The following is a 14717-nucleotide window of genomic DNA, read 5'->3' on the forward strand; positions in this document are numbered from 1 at the left end:
GTGAAATGAATAAAAACAAGTCAAGGGGTCATCAGTCCACCATTTGTTTGAAAAAGAAGTTCAAATGATAAGAATAGAAGCAGAAAGACACACACACACACACACACACACACACACAGAGAGAGAGAGAGAGAGAGAGAGAGAGAGAGAGTCAGTCCACAGCCGAAAGACAGCTGCACTTGGAACTGTTTTCATAACTTTACAATGCTATGCACTGTGAAGCCTAGAAAAATCCCAGTGACACAGCCTGCCCATGCATGTGCTCTGCTTTGCAATCCAGTTAGTTTAGTCAATGATAAGGGTAGAGGGAAGAAGTTCCTTGTCTGGTCCAGTAGACTTCATCCTCCACAGTGAGACAGACTGGAGAATGAGGGAAGGTTTTCCAGAGGTTAGGCCCAATTTTGATGTCTCTTAAATTCATTGGGTCTGGACTTCAGTGCAGAGTCAGGCTGGGGCTAGGGGAGACATTGGCAGCCAAGGGGAGGCTGGAGCCTGGAGCCTAGGAAACTGTGTGGAAAAGGTTCGATTTTATCAGCAGCATGAGAGAGAGAGCCACTCTTTCAAGCAGGAGAAATCATATTTACTTTGGCTCTGGGGTAGAAAGTGAATACAGAGATCCAAATCCCAATGGCAGGCTTGGGAAGCAGCTGGGATGAGGGGACCTAGGAGGAGATACCGAGGCGGGGCTTGCTGGCTGGGATAGCCTGTTATCAGTCCTTTGGTTCCCAGCCAGACAAATACTTCCATATACCCAGCAGGACGGTAATCTTCCTCTCTGCCCCTCCCCCATTTTCCTTCAGTACTAAGCAGTGTCCACCATTTGTGCCCTGCAGACAGTGCTCGCTGACACCACCATGCTGAGACGGATCCCTTTCCCTACAGTCTACTGCTTCCTTCTTCCCTGGGCATTCACCAGCTTTCACCAAGCCCTGGGGAACCCGGGTAAGACCCTAGCCCAGCCCCCCAACCAGGACACTGCGGGAGGGGATCAAGGGATGGAGGGCTAAAGAGTAGCTGTGAAAGCAGCTAGGGAGTGAGAACCAGTGCGGAGAGGTGAGGGTGGTGCCAGTGAGCCCGAGGAGAGCCTCTGGGGACTAGGTCTGAGTGGGCACTTGGGGCAGGGAGGATAAGAGGCCTGCCACTGTGGCCCCTCTGCCCAGCCCCCCATCCGGGTCCCCACTACCTCCTGCCCCCCATCCACGAGGTCATTCACTCTCGTCGTGGGGCCACGGCCACACTGCCATGCGTCTTGGGCACCTCGCCTCCCAGCTACAAGGTACGCTGGAGCAAAGTGGAGCCCGGGGAGCTCCGGGAAACGCTAATCCTCATCACCAACGGACTGCACGCCCGGGGCTATGGGCCCCTGGGAGGGCGCGCCAGCATGCGGAGGGGGCATCGGCTGGATGCCTCCCTGCTCATCAATAACGTGCGCCTGGAGGACGAGGGCCGGTACCGCTGCGAGCTCATCAACGGCATCGAGGACGAGAGCGTGGCGCTGACCCTGCGCCTGGAGGGTGAGCTATTTTGTTCCGGCGGCGCCGGTGTCCCCTGCACCGCTCCCCTCTGCACCCAGCTGCCCTGCCAAGCTCTCCTCCTCCCCGCAGGTGTGGTGTTTCCGTACCAACCCAGCCGGGGCCGCTACCAGTTCAATTACTTCGAGGCGAAGCAGGCGTGCGAGGAGCAGGACGGACGCCTGGCCACTTACGGCCAACTATACCAGGGTGAGCGCCAGAGCACGCCTGGCGGCCCCAGGCTGCACATCGGCCCCGGAGAGCTTGCGGGGGGAGCTGGAGTCTGGCTTGCGCCGGTGACTCCCGTCCTCCCCGCCCCCTCCTCCGCCAGCGTGGACCGAGGGCCTGGACTGGTGCAACGCCGGCTGGCTGCTCGAGGGCTCGGTGCGCTACCCCGTGCTCAACGCGCGCGCCCCGTGTGGCGGTCACGGGCGACCGGGCATCCGCAGCTACGGGCCTCGCGACCGCAGCCGCGACCGCTACGACGCCTTCTGCTTCACCTCGGCGCTGGCCGGTGAGCCAACTACCGGCGGGCAGGCGGTGCCTGGCCTGGGGACCCATCCTGGAGAAAGGGCGGGCACGGGCCTGGGCCAGGAGGAAGGACTTGGCCGGGCCGAGGGAACGGATCCCAGAGGTGGGAGGACCAGAACCTTTAGACCAGGTGGAGGCGGGTCCGCGGCCGGTGTCGTGGGCGGGGCCTGGCGGGAGGGCGGGGGAGGGGCTGGGGCGGGGCCCAGCGCCACAAGCTTTGGGAGGAGAAAGGATGCGGGCGGGGTCTGATGTCAGGGCGAGCGCATCCCAGACCACGTTCCTTCGGACCCCGGCAAGCACCGTCCTGCCAGGGTTCTCCTGCTGTCATTTCCGGAGCTTCGCTGTCGCGTCCCGCTCCCAGGCAGGCTGCTTGGGGCTGCCTGTCACCCGCTCACGTTCCCAGGCCAGGTGTTCTTCGTGCCCGGGCGGCTGACGCTGTCTGAAGCCCATGCGGCTTGCCGGAGGCGCGGAGCTGTGGTAGCCAAGGTCGGGCACCTCTACGCCGCCTGGAAATTCTCGGGGCTGGATCGGTGCGACGGAGGCTGGCTGGCGGACGGCAGCGTCCGCTTCCCCATCACGACACCGCGGCCGCGCTGCGGGGGTCTCCCTGACCCCGGGGTGCGCAGCTTCGGCTTTCCCCGGCCCCAGCAGGCGGCCTACGGGACCTACTGCTACACCGAGAAGTAGACGAGCGACGGAGTGGCGGGTCCCCTCTTGACAGCGAGGACGGAGCCCCACACCTGCCTTCCCAGCCCAGCGCTGCGCTCCGGGCTCCCCGGCAGAGGGGCGTCCCAGGGATTAACTGACCAATAAAATGACATGGCACCTTCTCTGTTCGATAAGCTGCAAGGCTTGGAGGCTTGGAGGTTTGGAATGCATGTGTGAGAGGATCTGGCCCTGGACCCAAAGTACCTACAGCATGCCTACAATCTAAAGGAGACGCTTTATTGCCTCTGTGGCCCAGAAAAAGAAAGGGTTTGTGATGAGAGGGCATCAAGAGCTCGCACAGCCGAGAGGAAAGCTCTCAGGCCTGTCCATCCTCTCCAGAACCTAGCTGTCCTCCTTAGGTCTACAGCCACCCGAGGGTTTCTCACTCAAATTTGCCAGAAGCACCCAAACTTCCAGAACTGTTTAGGCCCTTCAGAACAAATATATAGTGGGTCTAAACATATTTTTAGATGTACTTAAAGCGTTTCCAAGGTCTGCTTTAATTAATTAATTAAGTTTGAGGCAAGGTCTCTCAATTTAGCCCTGACTGTCCTGGGGTCACTATGTAGATCAGGCTAGCCTCGAGTTCACACAGATCAGTCTACCTTTGCCTCCTGAGTGCTGGAATCACACCCAGCTAAAGACCACAATTAAAGATAGTAAAGTCCTGGTGGCTAGCTCAGCAGTTAAGAGAACTGCTCTCTCAGAGGGCCAGAAGCCACAGTCCTCTGTAACTCCAGTTCCCGGAAATCCATCACCATCTTCTGACCTCCTGGGGTGCCAGGCAGGCACAGGGTGCACAGACATATTATAATAAATCTACAAAGTGACAGACAACCATTCAGGTTAAGACAATTAAAAGTAAATGAGTCCTTTATTTCTGGCCCGTGATCAAGAGCAGCCTGTGCCTCAGTTCATGTCTCTTGGTGTGGGAACTCAGGGCACAGCATTTTTAAAGATACAAACCACATCAAAGTGAGATGAGAGTCAGAGGAACCTTTCGACATTTGGTTTTGGTAGAACATGGTAGTTATTCCATGCATCACATTGCAATCAATTTTTACTTACACCCTCTTCATTTATTGTAAACACTAATTATTTTGGTTAAAACATCTGGACCATGGAAATCTCAAGTGTGTAGTCAGGAGAGAGGTGAGTGTTGGAGGTGGTAGGGTATGCGACTAAGTGAATAAGAAGACACAAAACGGAGCCAGGACAAGATGGTCTTACCTTAGTCACTTCATTCATTTATTTAAGTTACATTTAGATGGTTGGTTTTTATGAAGGAGCAGGTGCTGGGTAACAATCAGTGAGTTAGGTTGGGCCTGATCAGTAGACCTAGGAGAACAAAGACAAGCAGACCCATGGGGACAATAAGTAAGGTAGTTGGTCATGGTGGTTTCCAACAAAACCAGCTATGGATTCAGGGATTGTTGTTGTCTTTTATTTATTATTTGTAAGGGCCAACTGTTATCTGGATTATAGTCAGGCATGAGTTACTAAAGAAATCAGATTAAAAATCTAAACCTATTATTTTTAGGTACAGCAGAGGTAATAAAATTTTGTCATAGAGTCTGGTCCTGGGAAGCTGTCAGGGTTAACCCTATGGGAAACGCTATGGTAATACTGCTATGAGTTCAGAGGGAGAGGGGCATCATAATGCCTGAGGAATAAATCTTGAACAACCTCTGCTGGGTCCTGACCAAGGAGCTTTCAGTTGTCCTAAGACTTGTTGAAATTCAGCCTCTTCCCCTTCACTGCCAGGGCCTAACTCAGTCACCCACTGTCACGTGCATCCTGACAGCCAGGGCAAGATAGTTTCTAAAGCTAAAACTGTTTGTCTGGACAAAGAGTTCCAGGAAATAGAGACTGCAAATGTCAGGTAGCCTCCTGCAGCTACATTTAACTTCCCCATTTCCCAGCCCCCCATATAACTTCCAAGTGTTCCCTTCCCTCTTTAAAGGTACCCCCTTTCCCTCTGCCCAAGGCTGTGCAGAATTAAGTCTCTTCTGCCAATGTCAGCCTGCTCCCTTCCTGCCTCTGTCTCTGTCTCTTGTCTCTCTCTGGTTTTTTGAGGCAGAATTTCCCTGTGTAACAGTCCTGGCTGTCCTGGAACTCACTTTGTAGATCAGGCTGGCCTTGAATTCACATATATCTGCCTGCCACTGCCTCCCAAATTATGGGATTAAAGGCGTGTGCCACCACTGCCCGGCTTGCCTCTTTCTTTTTATGTTGCCTCAGAAATCTAACAATGCCCTGTCCCCAAATGTCCAGTATTGAATTGGCTTTACTTGAGAAGGCCCCCCTGGCTTCTGGGTTTCTAACAGCAGCAGGCTGGAGAGCTAGCTGGTCCCTGCTGTCATCTCTGGAAAGTGACTCTGAGAGGATGGTCTGGGTGAACTTTTACAGTTCATGTTTTTTCCTCCTCAAGCAGTGTTGTTTTCTTTACCCAGTCATGATGAGTCTAGATGACACCTATAACTTAATGCTTAAATGAGTGTCCACAGTGGCCCCGCTGTGCTGACTGGCCCTGGGCAGAGCCTCTGTCTTATTATTGTATCAGTTGAAATGCTCTGGGGACTTCTAACAGAATCAAGTAAAGTATCTATTAACTAAGATGATAATTGAAAGTCAGGGTAGGAGGCATGGCCAATCAAACAGCATGCAGGTCCCATACCAGTCAGGTGGCAGGCTTAGGTACAAACTTCCTCTGTCACCAGTACCTCAGATATCAGTTTGGGAGACACTGAGAGCAGAGTAGTTGCTATTTGTCTCTCTGTTGGTGAGAGCATATAGTCATCTGTCCAAGTCATCTGCTGGGTGAGTGAATCCATCCCCCTGGTATGTGAGACAGGAAGAGTAATTCATTTTCCCTATAGATAAGGAAGAAGGTTTCCAGGTCTGGCCTACATAGTCTGAGACAGAAACAGCGGACTTCCAATGAGTATAATTTCCCTGAATCTTTCTCCTGTAATGAGGCTAACATGCAATCTAGCCTGTGTCCCATCCAAGGAAAAGGGTATTGCTGGAGTCTAGGGATGTCCTGCCATGCAAGTGTGCTGTAATTTAACCCATTTTATTTGAGTATTCAATTGTTTTCATAACCAATTTTTAAAATATACCTGATTTTGAATAGTATTTTATATTGAATAACCTTTAAGTTTACTTTAAACTTGTTTTAAGTTACATGTTTTAGGCTTAACTGACAACATATATAGAAGACTATATAAAGGGAATATAAATTGGTATCTCCCTCCGTGCTTGTCTCTGAAAATGCATTACATTTATACTGAGCTGCACTACAAACACAATTTGGGGCACATTAAAGATATGTGTAGCCCTGGCTGTCCTGGAACTCGTTCTGTAGACCTGGCTGTCCTCAAACACAGGTCCACCTGCCTCTGCTTCCCAAATGCTAGGATTAAAGGCATGTGCCACCATGCCTGGATTCATTATCTTTAATGTTTTAACTACCTTTAACAATTTACAATAAATTAGTAACTCTTGTAAGGTTAGAATTTTATAATTTGTCCCTAAGGTTTTTGAGCCTTAAAAATTATAATATTGGTCAGGTGGTAGTGGCATACATCTTTAATCCCAGCACTTGGGAGGTAGAGGCAGGCGAATCTCTGTGAGTTTGAGGCCAGGCTGGTCTCCAGAGCGAGTACCAGGATAGGCTCCAAAGCTACACAGAGAAACCCTGTCTTGAAAAATTACAATATTGAATTAAAGCTCACTCAGCATCAAAATAAACTCTAAAACACAGATATACTCCATAGAGAAACTGGGAACTTCATTTTTCTGATCTTTCTATGGTGTACTTTTATAAAATATCACCGTTCTTTTATATGACTCAATTTCTCCAAAAATTAAAGCTTAATGAAATTAGCAAAGACATACAGCCTTATTTAATTCATTTATTTTTTAGTCTGAATAGGCCATTATAACCCTAAGAATTGGTGTTTTTGATTTTAGACATTCTGACAGTTGTAAGATGGTGTCTCAGAGTTGTTTTGATTTGCATTTCCCTGATAGCTAAGGATGTTGAGCAATTTCTTAAGTGTCTTTTGGCCATTTGAGATTCCTCCATTGAGAATTCTCTATTTAGACCTGTACCCCATTTTTTAATTGGGTCATTTGGTGTTTTGGTGGCTAACTTCTTGAGTTCTTTGTATATTTTAGAGATCAGTCCTCTTTCAGATGTGGGGTTGGTGAAGATATTTTCCCATTCTGTAGACTGCCAGTGTGACTTGTTGACTGTGTCCTTTGCCTTATAGAAGCTTCTCGGGCGGTGGTGTTAGTGGCAGCTGTAGCAAAGCGTTTGGCGCGATGTCTCACACCATTTTGCTGGTACAGCCTACCAAGAAGCCAGAAGGCAGGACTTACGCTGACTATGAGTCTGTGAATGAGTGCATGGAAGGTGTTTGCAAAATGTATGAAGAACACCTAAAGAGAATGAATCCCAACAGCCCCTCTATCACATAGGCTATCAGTCAATTGTTTGATTTTATTGAGCATCTGGCAGATCTCAGCTGTCTTGTGTAACCAGCTGATACACAAACATACCAGCCTTATAACAAAGACTGGATCAAAGAGAAGATCTATATGCTCCTTCGTCAACAGGCCCAACAGGCTGGGAAGTAATTGATTTGGAAGCTTTAGGGGCTGGGGATGGGCTTGAAAGAGGTGCAAACAGCGTGCTGTAGTGAACATTTTGTATGATAGTAATCCTGTTTCCATTTTGTTACTAGAGCCAAGGTTGAATGTATGACATGAAACATGAATGATCTTTTCATTCTGAAACCACATTGCCCCTTTGTTCCTTTTCTTTCTTTTTTTTTTTTACTTAAACATTTTTATGATAATTCAGAGAGGAAGCATTTTTTGCCTTTTAAGGTTGGTTCCAATCCTTGAAACTGTTCATATCTGCTCTTTAGCAGTGAGTGCACTAACCCTTTACGGGAGTGGGGGTGAGTTATGTCCTTTGGGAAAGCCTTAGTGAAAAATAAAGAAATGTTCTGTAGTTGTATTCTCTCTCACAAAAAAAGAGAAGCTTTTCAGTTTCAAGAGGTCCCATTTATTAATTGTCAATCTCAGTGTCTGTGCTACTGGTGTTATGTTCAGGAAGTAGTCTCCCGTACCATGAGGGATCAGGAAGATTGAGTTGGGAGAAGAACAGAGGAGAGCAAGGAAAGAGATACCTTAATAGAGGGAGTCATTATGGGCTTGACGAGAAACCTGACACTAGGGAAATCTCCAGGATTCCACAAGGATGACCCCAACTAAGAATCTAAGCAATAGTGGAGAGGCTACCTTAAATGCCCTTCCCCTACAATGAGATTGATGACTACCTTATATGCCATCCTAGAGCCTTCATCCAGTAGCTGATGGAAGCAGAAGCAGAGATTCACAGCTAAGCACTGAGCCAAACTCCTGGAATCCAGTTGTAGAGAGGGAGGACTGATGGGCAAAGGGGTCAAGACCAGGCTGGGAAACCCACAGACACAGCTGACCTGAGCAATCAGGAGCTGGGGAACCTGCATAAGACCAAACTAGGCCCCCTGGACATGGGTGTCAGTTGGGGGGCTTGAGCAGTCTATGGAGCCGCTAGTAGTGAAACCAGGATGTACCCCTAGTACACGAGTGGACTTGGGAGCCCATTCCCTATGGAGGGAACTCTCTCAGCTAGATACTGGGGGAGGGCCTAGGTCCTGCCCCAAATGATGTGACAGACTTTGATGATCCCCCACAGGAGGCCTCACCTTCTCTGAGGAGTGGATGGGGGTGGAACAAGGCTACGGTGAGGGGAATGAGAGGACAGGAGGGAGAGGGAACTGGAATTGGTATGTAAAATAAGATTGTTTTTAATTTAAATAAAAATTAATTAACAATAACCCTAAGAATTTATAAATCTCTTTTTGCTTTGTTGCTGTTGTTGTATTTTCTGAGACTGAGTTTCTCTATGTAACAGCCAGAACCCATTCTGTAGACCAGGCTGGCCTCAAACTCACAGAGAAATGTTGTGGAATGATCTTTTTGTACACTGTAACAATGTGTTACTCTCATTGGTTTAATAAAGAGATAAATGGCCAATAGCTAGGCAGGAAGAAGTTAGGCAGGACTTGTGGACAGGAAGAGAACACTGGGGGAGGAAGGGGGAGTCACCAGCAAATGGAGGGAGGAGCAAGATGAGCACGCTGTGCTGAGGGAAGGTGCTGAGCCACGTGGTAGAACACAGATAAGAAACACGGGTTAATCTAAGCTGCAAGAGCTAGTTAGTAACAAGCCTAAGCTATTGGATGAGCTTTTTTTTTTTTTTTTTTTTTGGTTTTTCGAGACAGGGTTTCTCTGTGTAGCTTTGGAGCCTATCCTGGCACTCGCTCTGGAGACCAGGCTGGCCACGAACTCACAGAGATCCACCAGCCTCTGCTTCCCCAGTGCTGGGATTAAAGGTGTGTGCCACAACGCCCAGCTTTGGCTGAGCATTTATGATTAATACTAATTCTCTGTGTTGTTATTTGGGAACTGACAGCTGACAGGCCAGACAGAAAATTCCACCTTAAGAGATCTGCCCACCTCTGCCTCTTGAGCACTGGACCTAAAGGCGAATGCCACCACTGCCCAGCTATCCAAAATATTTTTAACCCTTTTTATAAAAAAAAAAAAAAAAAAAAGCAAAACTGTCACCAAGTAGTGGTGGCACACACCTTAATCCCAGAACTCAGGAGGCAGAGGCAGGTGGATTTCTGTAAGTTCTAGGCCAGCCTGGTCTACAGAGGGAATTCCAAGAAAGCTAAGGCTACACAGAGAAACCTTGTCTCAAAAACACACAGTACCATACCTCATTACTGTTCTATTGCTGTTAAAAGATACCATAACCAAGACAGCTTAAAAGCTTATAAAAGAAAGCATTTGATTGGGAGCTTGCTTACAGTTTCAGATCATGGAAGGAAGTGTAGCGGCAGGCATGGTTGAGAGTTCATATCCAATCCACAAATTGCAAGCAGAGACAGAGAGAGAGTAACTGGGCCTGGCTTGGGCTTTTGAAACCTCAAAGTCCACCCCCCAGTGACACACCTCCTCCAACCAGGCCTCCTAATCCTTCCTAAATTGTCCACCAACTAGAAACAAAGCATACAAATATATGAGCCAACGAGGGCCATTCTCATTCAAACCACCACAATAACCTCGTGCTTTACATTTTTAATCATGTTTTTACATTTATCTACTGTTTATTTCTACTTTATTTCCCTAAAGAAGAGTTGAATCTAAGTTTCATACATGGCATGCTATAGCAAATTAAAATTACCTGTACACAGACTTTTAATTTGTAATGATAACTCTTTCTGCCAGCTGCCTGAGTTCCACCGCCAAGATAGGGCCCCCAAAATAACATACAGAGTCTTATATTAATTACAATACTTCTGACCAATGACTAGTATTTCTCATTTGCTAGCAGTCTTAATTATCAACAATAACCATTAATCTATATATTTTACAAAGACTTACCTTATTGAGGACGCCGGCGTTCTCTCTTACCATCGATCACATGGCGACTGCGGTCTTTACTTCATTTCCCAGAATCCTCCCTCTCTCCTAGCCCCGCCTATCTTACTTCTCTATTGGCCAACAGTGCTTTATTTATCAACCAATAAGACAAACATACAAAAAAAAAAGAGACAAACATATACACAGAAGGACTTACCCATCAATAATTAATTAATTATATTTAATTTTTTTGGCAAGTTTTAAAATGACATTTTCTCTGTTCAGATTTTTTCAGCTTTTAACTCCTGCCCCCTTGGGATCTTGAGAGGAAGAAAGTTTACATTTCTGCAAGTGCTTCAAAGCTATTGATGACCTTGGAGGGGGATTGCTGTGAGATAACCCTTTTGTATGCTGTGAATGTGTTTTAGTCCCATTGGTTAATAAAATAGCTGATTTTGCCTATGGCAAGGCAGGATAGAGCAGGGCGGGAAATCCAAGCAGAAATACAGGAGAAGAAGGGCAGAGTCTGGACAGATGCCAGTAAGCTGCTGGAGCAACAAGATGTTCTAGAGAACAGATAACACCACGAAGCCACACGGCAAGATGTAGATGAATAGAAACGGGTTAATTTAAGTTGAAAGAGCTAGTCAGTAGTAAGCCTGAGCAATAGGCCAAGTGGTTTGTAATTAATATTAAGCCTCTGGGTGATTATTTTAAAAGTGGCTTTGGGACCAGGTAGGAGAGAAAAGCCTCCATTTACAGGAGGCCTTTTCTGTAAATAAGAGGGAGTACTGAGAGGCCTTTTGTAATTATATTTAGCCATTTCAACCTTGTGTACAAACCTCATTTTCCAAAGTATCATGAGATATAACAGTAACAAATTTTGGGGTTTTTTTTTTCCAGACAGGATTTCTCTATATTGCTTTGGAGCCTGTCCTGGAGCTCACTCTGTAGACCAGGTGGCTTCAAACTCACAAAGATCTGCCTGCTTCTGGCTCCGGAGTGCTAGAATTAAAGGTGTGTGCCACCAACACCCATTGTAACAAATAAATTTACCATTTGTTGTAAAAACTTTTCGCTAAGGTATTAGGTAATGATTATTTTTATTAGGACCTTTATTCAGTATGTGTAATAGCTTTCCCATTGCTGAGTAAGTGGACTCTCTGCCCATTCTTAGCTTTTACCCTATATCCCCTAGCTCATACAAAAAGAAAGAAAAACAAAACCCTTTCGGCCTCAATCAATTAAGGCCCAATTGTACAACCAGCTGGGAGGAGGGAATGGACACTTGGGTGAAGGTCCAATGACCTATCTCTCCCTGCCTGAGGGGGAGACAGCTGCTGGCTGGCTCTGCTGTGCAAATAACAAACCTTGATTTGATTCGGCCATAATTTGTGGCCAGTGGTCTTCCTCCTTTCATCTTTGGGATTAACATAGCTTTCATTTCTACTTTTCAGTTATAAAGACATGGACAAATTAAAGAAAGGACAACCCAAAGCTAACATTTTCTGAATTCTTTTAGATGGGTGAAGCAGAGAAAGAAATAGTTAGAAAGGACCAAGTGGGAAGAGAGACACACATTGAGCCAGAGAGGGAAGGCGAGAGGTAGCTGGGAAATGCACAGATGAAAGACTAACTGAAAGACACATGGAATCAGATGGCAGAGTTTACTGAAATTGTCAATATAATCAATCCCAGTAAGAGGTTAGCATTGCTCTTGTAATAGGCCATGTTGGGCTGCAGATCTCTCCCGAAAACATGAGGCACATACTCCAGTCGGTTTCCAGTTGCCACTAAGTGAAAGTGGGTTTCACTTAGTTCTTCCTCATTGGACCAACAACAGGAAAGAGACAAAACAACATAGAGACATCAATAACAAAATATCCCGCTGGACAGAACTTGCCCACTTGCATTCAGTCACTCGTGCAATTGGCTGGCCATTCATCCTGCCTAAAACCTGAAAATAGATATGCCATAAGAGATAGAAGCAGAATCCAGACAGTGGTGGCGCACGCCTTTATTCCCAGCACTCGGGAGGCAGAGGCAGGCGGATCTCTGTGAGTCTGAGGCCAGACTGGTCTACAGAGAGAATCAGGAAGCCAAGTCTTCTGCTATTGGCGTCCCCACTTGGCATGGGAGGACAAGAAAGGCTCCATGTCATGTGTTTCCTTCCCAACCCTATGCATGCTCCTCAGAGAGGTCATAGCCTCTTGTCAGAGGAGACCCAAGAGGTCTGACCTCTTATGCAGAAGGCTCCTCAAAGGGTTTAGCCTTCTTAACCCTAAGGAGACCCCTAAGAGGCCTGTCCCTCTTGTCCCCAAGAAGGTTCCTTAAGAGGCCTGGCTCTCTGAACAAGAACTCAATTCAGTGTACAGACTCCTGGAAGTGTCAGGAAGACTCAATCCATCATGATGTCTGGGAGCTCAGTAGATGGTTCCAAATCTCTCCAGGCTCAGGGAGAAGGAGACACAAGGCCCTGGAATGTCTTCAGGGAGTCCTCCCCTGCATCCTCCCCACCAGCTGGGGAGGTCCACAGTGAGGCTGTGTCCGTGTGGGGCTGTCTTGATGGAGCCTCCCTAAAAAGGAATAAATCCACTGGAGAAAGATACAGACAACCACAATGATTAAGACGATTAAAAGTAAATGAGTCCTTTCTTTCTGGCCTGTGATCAAGAGTGGGTTCGTGCCTTGGAGTCACTTGGTGTGGGAGCTCAAGGGTCAGCATTTTTAAAGATACAAACCGCAGTTACATCTGTGTGAGATGGGAGTCAGAGGAAGTTGGCAACATTTGGTTTTGGCAGAGCAGGGTAATTATTTCTCGTGTAACAGAGCAATTATTTTTACTTATACCTTCTTCGTTTATTGTAAACATTAATTATTTTGGTTAATACAGCTGGACCATGGTTAGAGTCATGGAAATCTCAAATGTGTAGCCAGGTTAGACATGACTATTGGGGTAGGAAGTGGGGTAGGAGACACAAAACAGAGTCAGGACAAGGTCTCCTTGCCTTAGTCATGTCACAAACACATATGCAGGCAAAATACTCATTCACATAAAATAAAATAAATATTCCCCCAAAAGATAGTAAAGTCTGTCTCTGTATGGCAGCTCACTCTTGTCTCTGCAATCTCAGCACTTGGGGACAGCATTTCTAATCTGATCTACATCGCAAGGGCCAGCTCCTTGCCAAAAGTCAAACAATGCAAAAACCTCAGATTTGACAGGTAATTAATCCTATGGAAAGAGGAAAACACCACCAAGGAGTGACTGTCCATAACATCCTAAGAGTATGGCTATCCAGACTCGGTGGTGCATACATTTAATCCCAGTACCCAGGAGGCAGAGGCAGAAAGATCTCGATCAGTTCAAGACCAGCCTGGTCTACAGCCTAGACTACATGGAGACCACATCTCAAAACAAAACAAGAGTATGGCTAAAGGAAATGTACTAGTGACTCAAAATACAGATTCCAGTGGCATTATTAATTCATAGATATATGCAGATTTTTCGCACACAGTTATTTGCTGAACGGGGCCAATATGCTGTGAGAAGTGTCTCAGGTGATTTTCTTTTTTCATGAACATGGCAGAGTATATTTCCACAACCCAGATGGCACAGCATCTCACACACAGCTCCATGGAGTAGCCTGGTGCTCCTAAGATGTGAGCTGGACAGCACTGTACTCAATGCTGCAGGCTCTGGAGACACAGTGACATTTGTCTCTAAATACTACAGTAAAAACATGGCATTTCTGTTCAGGACTCTCACTGTGAATGACTTGTCCAGGTATGGGAGTTGTCTTTGGTGAACCAGTGTATGAGCAAGGACCAGCTGGGAAGGCCCAGGACACACTCTACGATGCTACCCAGGCTACACTAACTTGATAAAGATAGTTCCCTTTGGCAGCTGAGATGGCTGTTAGGTAAAGGCGCTCACTGAGGACCTGAGTTTGATCTCTGGCACCTACATGGAAAGAGAGTGCCTCGTCCTCTACATTTTCCTATGATCTCCCCGCCAGTACCATACATGGTTCACCAACCCACACATGAATAAATATAATAAGAAAATTTTATTTTGTTTTTATTTTTCAGGTTTTTCAAGACCTGTGTAGCCCTGGCTGTACTGAAACTCACTCTGTAGACCAGGCTGGCCTTTAACTCAGAGGTCCACCTGCCTCTGTCTCCGGAGTGCTGGGGTTAAGGTGTGCGCCACCGCTGCCACTACCACCTGGTGAAAGAAAGTTTTAAATGTTTTCTTTCTATAATAAATTAAACTTAGCTTACTACACCCCATTCCTTTTTTGGGGGAACGGGGTAGTCTCACTGAGTAGCCCTGGCTGGATTGGATTCACTATTGAGACCAGGCTAGCCCAAAGGTGTGTATCAACATACTCAGTCTCTAGGCTAGCCTTTTTACACATTCATGACACTTGGGTTACAACACAAATACAAAAATATTTTATATCCTATTCTATTTAT

At 46.9% G+C, this 14717-nt stretch overlaps 1 protein-coding gene and 1 pseudogene across 1 annotated transcript; both read left to right on the forward strand.

Moving 5' to 3' along the window:
* Positions 1–854: 854 nt before the first annotated feature.
* LOC113833105 (hyaluronan and proteoglycan link protein 2) lies at positions 855–2729 on the forward strand. The gene is made up of 5 exons (XM_035450471.1): positions 855–942; positions 1161–1514; positions 1605–1721; positions 1843–2025; positions 2446–2729. Exons 1-5 carry the CDS (start codon positions 855–857, stop codon positions 2727–2729), a joined length of 1026 nt encoding a protein of 341 aa, XP_035306362.1.
* A 4340-nt stretch (positions 2730–7069) lies between these two features.
* On the forward strand, positions 7070–7394 carry LOC100762033 (annotated as a pseudogene).
* Positions 7395–14717: the final 7323 nt, after the last annotated feature.

This window comes from Cricetulus griseus (genome assembly GCF_003668045.3).
Source record: "Cricetulus griseus strain 17A/GY chromosome 1 unlocalized genomic scaffold, alternate assembly CriGri-PICRH-1.0 chr1_0, whole genome shotgun sequence".
Classification (NCBI taxonomy): domain Eukaryota; kingdom Metazoa; phylum Chordata; class Mammalia; order Rodentia; family Cricetidae; genus Cricetulus; species Cricetulus griseus.